Source organism: Balaenoptera musculus, chromosome 6 (genome assembly GCF_009873245.2).
Source record: "Balaenoptera musculus isolate JJ_BM4_2016_0621 chromosome 6, mBalMus1.pri.v3, whole genome shotgun sequence".
NCBI classification, from domain to species: Eukaryota; Metazoa; Chordata; class Mammalia; order Artiodactyla; family Balaenopteridae; genus Balaenoptera; species Balaenoptera musculus.
This window is the reverse complement of record NC_045790.1, coordinates 95,888,327-95,900,019: the sequence shown is the minus strand read 5'-3', so window position 1 is coordinate 95,900,019 and position 11,693 is coordinate 95,888,327. Positions and strand designations below refer to the sequence as shown.

Here is an 11,693-nt window from a genome sequence, read left to right as displayed (position 1 = left end):
CATTGCGGGGATTGAGGGAGGGAATGGGAGGAAACAGATGCCTTCATGGGTTTCTGGCTTGGGCAGCTGGTTTCCATTCATTCTTCTGAGGGTGACGCGACGTAATGTTTCCCCCCAATGGAGGTTCAGGCCCAGCTAAGGAGGCGCCAGTTTGCAAGTCCACCTGCCTGTCTGCAAAGTGACAGAGAATCCCAACTCTAGAGTCAAAGCAAGGTTAGTTTGGATGTTACAGCAGTACAACCTGTTTTAAAATTTGGAATTATATGAGTCAGAAGCAGCTCCCCTCTGACTCCTGGTAGTTTTCCCCAGAGCTGTGGCCGACTTAACTGAAGACCTGATCTCATTCTGTCCTCAGCCTTTGGGACTTGAAGAGTCACTTAGAGGCCCGAAACATTCATGGGAGATCAGCCATTGACGGGTCTCAGGGCTTGGGCCACACCAGAACCTTCCGCCACCTTAGTTTCTTGGCTTCCTGGCACCTGGCCCCTGAGCTCATTTCTGGTTAGTGTGGAAGGGAACATCCTTCAAGGCCATCCTACATTCATCATTGGCCAAGCACATATGGGGGCCTGGCTCTGTTCTAGGCACATGGAGATGGGAGATAGATAACGGCAGTGACTCCCTGTGCGCTCAGACTGGCCTGTCCTGGGCAGGCACCTGCGCTCCCCTGGGCAGCGCAAAACACAGGCACAGCGGGACCCTCAATAAAGTTGCCGATTCTTAAAAAAAAAAGACACTGCCCTTTAGGTACAAACAGTCCTCAGGGAGCACATAACTGTGTCTAGAGCCCCCAGGGTAAACTTTGAGTGGAGTGATGATGAGTCTCCCTGAGGAAAACCAAGAGGCGGACCTGTTACCAATGATGTGACAGGTGCTGTGAAGGCCACACCTGGGCCTGACCTGGTTTGAAGATCAGAAAATACTTCCCTGAGGGTCTGATATTTAAACCTAGACCTGGAGAATGAGCAACCAAGCTGAGACATGTTCAGGGAAGGGCATTCCCGGCAGAGGGAACCCTGGGGCTAAAATGAGCTGGAAGGCTGGGGTGGCTGGAACACAGGGAAGGATGGGGAAGAGAGGCCTGAACTGAGCAGAGAGACACCAGGGCCAAACCATGCAGGGGTTCAAAAGCCATGCTGAAGGAAGGTGGAGAGCCTTCTCATTATTCCCAGAGAAAGGGAAGCCATTTGAAGGCTTTTACTCAGGGGAATGACTGACTCTTGATTTGCATTTTATAAAAGCATTTTGACAGCACTGTTGCAAAGTGCAAATAAGAAATGTGGCCTAGACTGAGTGGTGACAGTGGGGATGGAGAAGGGAATGGATTTAGAAGGTAGATTAGATGTCAAGAACGAACTTGGCTTGAGCTCCTGGGTGGCTGATAGGCCATTTACTGAGGTGGGAAGGCTTGGAAGGGGAATCCTAAATTTAGCTTGGGTTTGCAATGAGGAAGCTCTGTCGACAGTTTATGTGACTCTCCCAAGGCCACTCAACAAGTTTGTGGCAGAACTGGGTCTAGGACCCCAGTCACCAAAAACAGCAGAGCTGGGATTTGAACTCACATAGCACAACTCCAAGGCCTCTACCCTTACCCACTGTGCCATACCACCTCCTAATAAACAGTAACAAAATTATGGCTCTAACATTATGCTATTAGTAGTTCCAGTAATGGGGTTGCCTTCAGGCATCATGGTCTATGTGAGCGGCACCCTCTGGAGTCAGGACTCGGCACCTGAGGTACCAGCCTACTGTCTGCTCCACCCCCACCCCGCTATGTTTTGTCTACAAAAGCAGTAATGACCAGGCAGGCAGCTGGAGGGATCTGGGTAGTCCTGGGGGGCCTGGCTCCTCCACAGTCCCCGTCTCCTGCTGTGTGCCTTCTTCTTGCTAGTCGTAATTTTATCTTTGGGCAGAGAACTCAGTCAACAAGGCATTTTATTCTCAGATTTCCAGGCATCTGGTGAGCATTAAGGGCCTCTCTCAACAAGATTTGATTTTATTATTTCCCTCTCAGATGTGCCAGCATGGACGGTAGCTTGTCTCTGTGGGACATCCTGAAGGCCACCACAAATAGCCATCACATTCCATCGTCCTCACTTTTTGTTTCACTAAGATCCCTTAAACTGGGCTTCCCTGGTGGCGCAGTGGTTAAGAATCCGCCTGCCAGTGCAGGGGACATGGGTTCGAGCCCTGGTCCGTGAAGATCCCACATGCCGCGGAGCAACTAAGCCTGTGCACCTCAACTACTGAGCCTACGCTCTAGAGCCCTTGAGCCACAACTACTGGGCCCGTGTACCACAACTACTGAAGCCCGCACGCCTAGAGCCCGTGCTCCGCAACAAGAGAAGCCACGGCAATGAGAAGCCCGCGCACCACAACTAAGAGTAGCCCCTGCTCGCCGCAACTAGAGAAAGCCTGTGCGCAGCAACGAAGACCCAAAGCAGCCAAAAATAAATAAATAAATTTATTTTTAAAAAAAAAAGGTCCCTAAAACTACCTCAGTGGGCCTATGGTTGAGGGTCCCCAAAAACAACAGGCATTTTAACCAAACATTTTACTACCAATTTCCCAACTAGGGAAGGGGGAGTCCTGACCTATTATATGCCCTATGTGGACTCTGCCAGCCAATTCCACACATCAGGGCCTGTGACTTACAACACCCCATATTCTGCATTGTTCTGGGTACTCTTGGTTGCCAGTGACAGAAACTTAATTCAGTAACAAAAAAGGAACTAATTGGTTTCCATAATTGGGCTGTAATAAGGTCAAGTGTAGCTGGATCTAGGGTCAAAGGCTCTCATGGAGACCTCTGTCCCTTCCTAGCTCTCATATGTGTTTGCCTCAGCTTGGCTTTATTCTAAGATGGGCTTTTGCCACTTGACAGCAACATGATCCTTAGATGGTCCTTAATCCCAGAGAAAGACAGATCCTTTCTATCCCATTATCCACATAGCAAATCTCTGGAGGTCTCTGATTGGCCCTGCTCAGGTCACATAACCAGCCTCTCCGTTCAGTCCCTATAAACAATGGAATGGGAGATGTGGCACCATGATTGACAAGGTCTCCCTCCTTACACGGAAGGCTGGTGGGATCTCAGAGCTTTTGCACCTATGGTCCTCCCCTTTGCCTGGAATTCTCTCCCCCAAAATCTGTATGACTGTTTCCTTTTCATTGTTAAGATCTTGGTTTAAGTGTCACGTCCTCAAAGAAACCTGCCCTGACACCCAATTTAAAGTCATTCCCCCGTCACTCTGTGTTAGTCAGGATTCAAGTGTAGTAATTATAACAAAAGCCAAAATAACGGTAACTTAAGACGGAAATACGTTTCTCTTTAAGTAGTCCAGGCTATGTCAGCTATACGGTGTGGTGGGTCACGGCTCCTGCCTCGTTCTGTCATCCTCAACACATCTCGGCTTCTATCTCGTGATCATAGATGGTGGGTCCAGTTCCCACCATCAGGTCCTCTTTTCAGTTAGCAGAAAGAGGAGAAGGGCAAATGGAGGGCATGACGCTTCCTTACAAGGGCCCAACCTGAAAGTTGTACACACCATTCTGCCCTTGTCTGAACTTAGTCACATGGTCACACCTAGTTGTGTAAGGGAGGCTGGAAAACAGAGCCTGGTGGGGCAGCCCTGCGCTCAGCTAAAACTCAGGGGTTCAGTTACTAAGGAAGATGGAGAGAATGGATATGCGGGCAAATGGCCGTGCCCACCACATGGAGTTTCCTGTAATCATGGAAACAGTGCTCAGACTATCAAAGTAAAGAGGTCCTTAGAGACCATCTAAGTAATGGTCTAATTCTATAATTAGACCATCACTCTAATTCTATAGATGAGAGACAGACTCAGAAAGGAGACTTGTCCAAATTCACACAAGTCAGTGGCAGACCAAGGCTGGATTCAGGTCTCCTAACTCCAAGCCCAGTGCTCAAAAGTTGGGGAGGGATTGCAAGGGGTAGAGGTGAGGGATTGCTTTTAGAGGGACTTTCTCCTTTTATGTGTTACCTTAGCTTGAAGTGCATTTTTATATTCATGTATTATATCATGTGTTATTCATGTGTTATTCATGTAAATTAAGTCAAAACTTGGCCAATACACATGAAAAGGTGTTATCTTCACTAGTCAATGGAGAAATTAAAATTAAAACCGTAATGAGATACCACCATACATCCATCAGAATGCCTAAAATTTAAAAAATAATAGACAATGCGAATTTTTTTTAAATTAATTTATTTTTGGCTGCATTGGGTCTTCGTTGCTGTGCGCGGAAGTTGTGGCAAGCGGGGGCTACTCTTTGTGGTGCGTGGGCTTCTCATTGCGGTGGCTTCTCTTGTTGCAGAGCACGGGCTCTGGGCGCGTGGGCTTCAGTAGTTGTGGCTCACGGGCTCTAGAGCGCAGGCTCAGTAGTTGTGGTGCAGGGGCTTAGTTGCTCCGCGGCACGTGGGATCTTCCTGGACCAGGGCTCGAATCCGTGTCCCCTACATTGGCAGGCAGATTCTTAACCACTGCGCCACCAGGGAAGCCCAACAATGCCAATTTTTGAGACTGTGGAGCAAGTGGAATCTCACACGACTGGTACACCACTTCAGAAAACTTGCCCCATCTACTGAAACTGGACATACGCATATGTATAGCCTAGTGATTCCACATCTAGGGATTTACCCAACAGAAATGTGTACACATGTGACCAAAAGATGTGTTCAAGAATGTCCATAGCAACATTTTCTAATATTTGTAATAACCAAAAACTGGAGATAACCCAGATGTCCATCAACAATAAAATGTGGGGTATTCATATAATGGGATATCACAGGAAGGAGAATGAATGACCTGTAACTACTCATAGCAACATGGATGAATCTTACAACTAAAATTTTGAACAAAGGAAGCAAGACAAAAGAGTGCATGCTGTATTATTCCATTTAGATACAGTTCAAAGACAAGTATAACCATGCATTTAGAAGTTAGGGTAGTGGTTCCCCTTCATGGGAGTAAGTGACTTGGAGAGGACAGGGACACCAGGGTTCTGGAGATGTTCTTTTTCTTGGTCTTGGTGCTGATTGCATAGGTATGTTCACTTTGTAAAAATTCAAGGACATATACACTTCTTTGCACTTTTCTCTATGTATATTTTAATAAAAGTTAAAAAATAAGTAAATGAAATTTGATTTTTTTTTTTTTTTTGGCCACACCACGCAGCTTGCAGGATCTTCCCTGACCAGGGATTGAAGCCGCACCCTTGGCAAGCATGGAGTCCTAACCACTGGACCACCGGGAAATTCCCTAAATGAAATTTTAAAGAGAGAGAGATGTATGTCTGGTGGGCCCAGCCTGGGTTTACTTAGTGCTTTTGGGTGAGAATCTCAAGGAAAAAGCCCTCATGTAAGAAGCTTGGTTTCTCAAAGAGAAATAACCTAAGCCAGCAGCCAGTATTGTGACATGCCAGGTCTCTCCAGGAGCAATCACCAGGCCAGAGCCCACACAGGGTAGATCAAAGGATGAAACCCTCTAGGAATTTCTGTCATCTGCCTGAGGAAGGAAACTATACCCAGGAAGTGGACCCATTTTTGAACTGATGAATCAAAAAGAAGCTTGTTTCAAAATAGCAGGACCTGTCATTGGCTTTCCTGTGACATGCAAGGCTCCCTTTTCTCTGCTGAAAAAGTTACTCAGAAAAAGAGAAAGGCCTGGAGTCAGGCTCTCCCTTGCCAGCCAAGGTCTGTGACTCTGAACTTTGTATTTCCTCACAGGCCTGAGCCCAGTGAGGGTGAGGCAGTTCTGAACAAAATGAACAGACCAGCCTTGGCATATAGGAGGATGTTTTGTTTTTATTAAAAAAAAAGGGGGGGGGGGGGTGGAGGGAAGAAAGAAAGAAAATTGCATGCATATTTGTGTGCTCCTAGAAAAATGTCTGATAGCATAACAACCAAAACTGCAGCAATCCCTGGGAAGTGGTTGGGAAATAGGGAGGCCATTGCCCTTGCTCAGCTGTACTTGTCCTTAAGCTTCACCTGGCTGCCATTCAGATCTTTTGCTCCTCCCCTAACTGGTTCATCCAAAGAGCCCCCCCCCCCCCCCCCCCCCCGCCCCGGGCTTCCCTGGTGGCGCAGTGGTTGAGAATCTGCCTGCCAATGCAGGGAACATGGGTTCGAGCCCTGGTCTGGGAAGATCCCACATGCCGCGGAGCAACTGGGCCCGTGAGCCACAATTACTGAGTCTGCGCGTCTGGAGCCTGTACTCCGCAACGTGAGAGGCCCGCGCACCGCGATGAAGAGTGGCCCCCGCTTGCCACAACTAGAGAAAGCCCTCGCACAGAAACGAAGACCCAACACAGCCATAAATAAATAAAAATAAATAAATTTAAAAAACAAAACAAAACACAGAGGCCCCCCATCACTGCTCATGAAACCATTGTTTTCTACCTCCATAGCTCTTACCACTTCTGAAATCTTGATTTTTGTCTGCCATGCCATGTTGCATGAAGGCAGGAACCCCGTCTTATTTCTCACTATATCCTCCGTGAAGAACAGGGTCAGGCACAGAGTAGATGTTCAATAAGCAGTTAGTGAATGAATGAGATTGGGCTTTTGCTTTTCACTTTGTACACTTTGTATTTTCAAACGTTTTTGAGATGAACACGACAACCTTTTTTTCATCAAAAGAAAAAAAAAATCAGCAGGTTACTGAAGAGGACTCTACCCTCACTCTACCCTCAGCAAATTGTCTTGGGTTAAGACAGGTTTCCACCTGAAAGCAATTCCCTCCTAGTACCGACTGGGGACTCAGACCAGAGAGGGGCAGCGCCTTGCCCAAGTTTACCCAACACTCAGCAAGCCAGACCGGGACCCAAATCCCCCCCTCCTAAATCAGCCTGGGTACCTCCGGGGAGGGGGGGGGCGGTGTCCGGATCCTTGGGAGGAGGAGTGGGTCTTACGAAGGGGCAGAGAGGGTCACGGAAGGGACGGGGAGGGCAGAGGAGCACGGTAATGGGGGACTAGAGCTCCGGGTTGAGGAAGGTGAAGCTGCAGAGGGCGCGAGCGGAGAGGACAGAAAGGAGAAGTGGAAGGGGCGGGGCGGGGCGAGGCGGAGGGGGTGGGGCGGGGCGGGGCGAGGCGAGGCAAGGCGAAGCGGAGGAGGCGGGGCGAGGCGGAGAAGGCAGGCGGACGGCTGGGATACAGGAAAAGAGGGGCGCCGCCGAGCTTCTGCGCTCTTTCCCGAGCAGGCGTGCGGCTGCGGCTTCCTTGACCGGCTTCCCCGCGAGGCAGGTGGGTCGTGTGCCCCGGGGACTGGCGCGGGAGGTTCCGCTGCATACCGCAGGGGTAGAGATGTCGCTCTAGCAGCAGGCTACCTGGACTTTGGCGCCACCGAGCCCTGGAGGTGGGGAGGGAGGGTGAGCAATTCCGGCCTGCAGCCAGAGGCCCCAACTTCGGCTTCCAGAAATGGAAAACGCTGTGGGCCCTTTGTTCTAGTCTTAGCTATGCCAGTGGCTCCCTGCGTGACTCTGGACGAGTTCCCGCCCCTCTCTGGGCCTCCATCTACCTATCTGCAAAGTGAGAGGGTCTTTGGACGGGTCTCCCTAAGTTCCAGACTGACTGAAATTCATTTCCTTGACAAACTTCCTCTAGGGCTTGTCCCCAGATTCACCAGCAAGTCCGTCCCTCGGCAACAACTTGGCAGCACTCTGAACTCTGGCCCCTCAGGTTTTAGCTGAACAGGTTGGGTGTCTGGAATCAGTTCCGTCTGGGGCAAGAAGCTGCGTCCAGCCTCTAGACTTTAGGCTGAGGAATTTGTTTTCTGTGCACTGGGTCAGTAATCCTTCACTGGCTCTCCACCCAGGCAGGCGTCATCATCTGGGGCTGAGAGAGGCTTTAAGACAGGTAGGAACAGGCTGCTCTGTCCTGCCTTTTGTCATGGGCTGTACAGGTTCACTAAAATCAGATTTTTTTTTTTTTTTTTAATTTATATCCAAGTACGTCTAAGCAGTGGAAGGGAGTACTGGCCAGAGAATGTGGAGGTTTGGGTTCTAGTCCTGGCTGTGCCGCTGGCTGGCTGTGACCTTAGGCAAATATCTGCCCCTCTCTGGCTCAGTCTTTCCCGGCTGAACAGTCCAGGGGTGGGTCAGATGGTCTGCAAGGACTCTGCCGTCTTTCACATTCCAAACAATAGTAATAGCAGTCATAGTAATTGTTTCCTTAGCTGACCTACGAGGCCCTGCCTGAGCTGGCCCCTATCTACCCAAAGCACCAGACTCCTTGCCCTGCCTCAGGGCCTTTGCACTTGCTGTTTCCAGTGCCAGGAACATTTAATCACCTCCATTTCCTGAATAGGCTTTCTCAGATCTCCACTGAAACGTCACTTGCTTAGGAAGTTCCCCGACAACAAAGACTAAATCGGGTTTCTGGATTGATATCCTCATGGTACATGCTGTCTTCGTTATGCTTAAGTATTCATGTAGTTCTTTGTCCGATAGCTGTATCCCCTGTTCTTTAATGCCTGTGCATACCATGAGGCCTAGAAATCTGTCCCTTTCCCAACATCTAGCACATAATAGGTGGAATGAACAGATCATCTTTTAGTCCAACAGTCTTATGAGGTTGAGTCACTGTGCTCTTCTTACACCTGAAGAGACTGGGCTTCAGAGAGTGACACTCTTAGGGTCACACAGTGAGTTGGCAGTGTCAGAATTTGAACCCAGTCTGTCTCGGACTCTGAGGCCTGAACTTCCACCTCACTTGCCCTCACACTCCAGGATCTTCTGCTGTGAAGACATTACCTAAGTGCCAGCAGATCTGACCCACGAAGCCTGGAAAGAGAAGACCATCAGGTTGTTCAGTGCGGTGCCGTCCAGCTCGACCTCCCCTAGAGGCCCCCGGACCTGAGGCAGAGGTGCGAGTGGGGTGGCCTGGCCCCCCTCCTGCAGACCCATGGCGCGCCGGCTCCAGTTACAACTGCTGACGTGGGACGTGAAGGACACGCTGCTCAGGCTCCGCCACCCCGTGGGGGAGGAATATGCCGCCAAGGCCCGGGCCCACGGGCTGGAGGTGGAGGCCACGGCCCTGGGACAGGCCTTCGGGCGGGCGTACAGGGCTCAGAGCCACAGCTTCCCCAGCTATGGCCTGAGCCACGGCCTCACCTCCCGCCAGTGGTGGCTGGATGTGGTCCTGCAGACCTTCCACCAGGCAGGCGTTCGGGATGCCCAGGCTGTGGCCCCCATCGCTGACCAGCTGTACGAGGACTTCAGCAGTTCCCGCACCTGGCAGGTGTTGGAGGGAGCTGAGGCCACCCTGAGGGGGTGCCGAAAACGAGGTCTGAGGCTGGCAGTGGTCTCCAACTTTGACCGACGACTGGAGGACATCCTGGCGGGTGTTGGTCTGCAGGAACACTTCGACTTTGTGCTGACGTCCGAGACTGCCGGCTGGCCCAAGCCCGATCCCCGCATTTTCCATGAGGCCTTGCGCCTTGCTCAGGTGGAACCGGCGGTGGCAGCCCATATTGGGGACAGTTACCAATGTGATTACAAGGGAGCACGGGCTGTAGGTATGCACAGCTTCCTGGTGGCTGGCCCCGAGCCTTTGGACCCTGCAGTCAAGGATTCTGTACCCCAAGAACACATCCTCCCCTCACTGTCCCATCTCCTGCCTGCCCTTGACTGCCTGGAGGGCTCACCCCCAGGGCTTTGAGTCTGGCGAGGGAAGCAGTCGGGCCCAACAAACACTGGAGACAGGGAGCCCCTTCCTTCCCTGAGATCTGGCCTTCACCCCTCCCCCTGCAGCCTCCATAATGCATTCCGACTATAAAGCAGTGAATGCGGGGCATTCAACCCTGCCCCACTAACCAGCTCCTGGTCTCTGAGATGGTTCATTCCTCACACCTGCGTCCATTTTCTACCACGAGTCCCCCTCACCTCCAACAAGATTCATGAGGGCCCAACTAGCTTCAAAACCAACACTTTCAAACTTTCTTTTTAGCAGCAGGGCCTTTCGTCATGGGAGAGCTTATGTGGAACCCCAACATGCAAAACAGGAAAAATGAGAAACTGCTAGGGTTGAAGCAGAGGTCCTGGGACCCTTCATTCAGGCCCTGAAGCCTCTGCGACTCTTTCCCCTGAGAAGCCTGAGATCAGAGGAGCTTAGTACCTGCGGGTACTGGAGTTCTCATTTAGGCGTGTCTGACTCCGAAGCCCATTGGCTTGACTGCGAGGTTACAAGTAGAATGGGATCCATGTCACACAAGACATAATGCAGTGGAGATCCAGGGAGAATAGAGAAGGTGTCCTAAGGATGGCGGTCTTGAAGGGCACCCCAGTCATAGGAATAGCTTGGGGGTGGGAAAGCACAGGGAACAGGGGCTGGAGCATGAGGTGGCAGGAGTGCAGGGAATACGGGGGGAATCACTGGAGATTGAAGAAGTAGGTTGGGCTTTTAAAATTCTGTGTCTCAGGCTTCCCTGGTGGTGCAGTGGTTGAGAATCTGCCTGCCAATGCAGGGGACACGGGTTCGAGCCCTGGTCTGGGAAGATCCCACATGCCGTGGAGCAAATGGGCCCGTGAGCCACAACTACTGAGCCTGCGCGTCTGGAGCCTGTGCTCCACAACAAGAGGCCGCGACAGTGAGAGGCCCGTGCACCGCGATGAAGAGTGGCCCCCGCTCGCCGCAACTAGAGAAAGCCCTCGCACAGAAACGAAGACCCAACACACCCAAAAATAAATAAATAAATAAATAAATAAAGTTACATCTGTTTAAAAAAAAAAATTCCATGTCTCTTCCTGCCTTTCCCCCTTCACACACCTCTCTACTTCGTATTTACTGGACACCTGTGCCTTGCCCAGTACCAGGCACAGGGGGTACCACAGGTAAAAAGCACACAAACAGGCATACACAGTGTATGTTCTGGTGCCAATAGGCAGGGAGGGCTCTGGAGTGGACCCTGAGCTGGGGGTGGCCGGTAGATGGGCAGAGGGATAAGAGGGTCATTCCTGGCAGTGGGCCCACAAACTGTGGACTGAAGACTGCTGTGGGGAGTTAGACTGGTGGTTGGGGGAGCATGGCCTGGGGGCCTTTGGGTGCCAAGTAGAAGAAATTGGCTTTGACCCAGGTTTGAGCAGAGACTGTGCCCAGGCAAAGGCAGGGAAGCTCTTCTCAGACTTGGCCAAACCTCTTGTGGGTCTGTCTTCCTTGGGCTTGGTGCTGAGGCCGGGTGACCCAACATTAATTCCCAACTGTCAGGCAGTGAGGAGATGGGTCATGAGCTGTGGTTTCAGAGTTACAAGGGCCTCAGAAGTCACGTCAACTGAAAAAGTTGATTTGATCCACCCAGTGCTTCAAGTAAATTATTGAGCAAACTGAAGAGTGGGGAGGGCTCTGGCCCCCATCTTTGAGCCCAAGAGCCTTACAGGTAAGTTGCAGGTAAGATTGCCTTTGAACTGTGTTCCCAGATGAAACAAAATGGGAGGACCACTGTTCTAAAGTGACCTCCTCAGAGGACAGGAAGGGACTTGCCCTTGGTCCCCGCAATGCAGGGCACAGAACCCTGTCTCCAGGCTCTTTCAGCTGTGTATGCTGAGCTACCTCCCGCCTACACCTGGGAATGTGGATGGGGGTGAGGAAGATATCCCTTTCCCAGCAAACATACCACTAAGATCTGAGCTGGCACCTGGGGGATTTGCCCAATTACCAACAAAGAACATGGAAGAAA

General features: G+C 51.0%; 1 protein-coding gene across 1 annotated transcript; it reads left to right on the top strand.

Annotated features, from left to right (window-relative positions):
* Nucleotides 1–7,150: 7,150 nt before the first annotated feature.
* On the top strand, nucleotides 7,151–9,836 carry HDHD3 (haloacid dehalogenase like hydrolase domain containing 3). Its single transcript, XM_036854240.1, has 2 exons — nucleotides 7,151–7,264; nucleotides 8,749–9,836. Exon 2 carries the CDS (start codon nucleotides 8,924–8,926, stop codon nucleotides 9,677–9,679), a length of 756 nt encoding a protein of 251 aa, XP_036710135.1. The 5' UTR covers nucleotides 7,151–7,264; nucleotides 8,749–8,923; the 3' UTR covers nucleotides 9,680–9,836.
* Nucleotides 9,837–11,693: the final 1,857 nt, after the last annotated feature.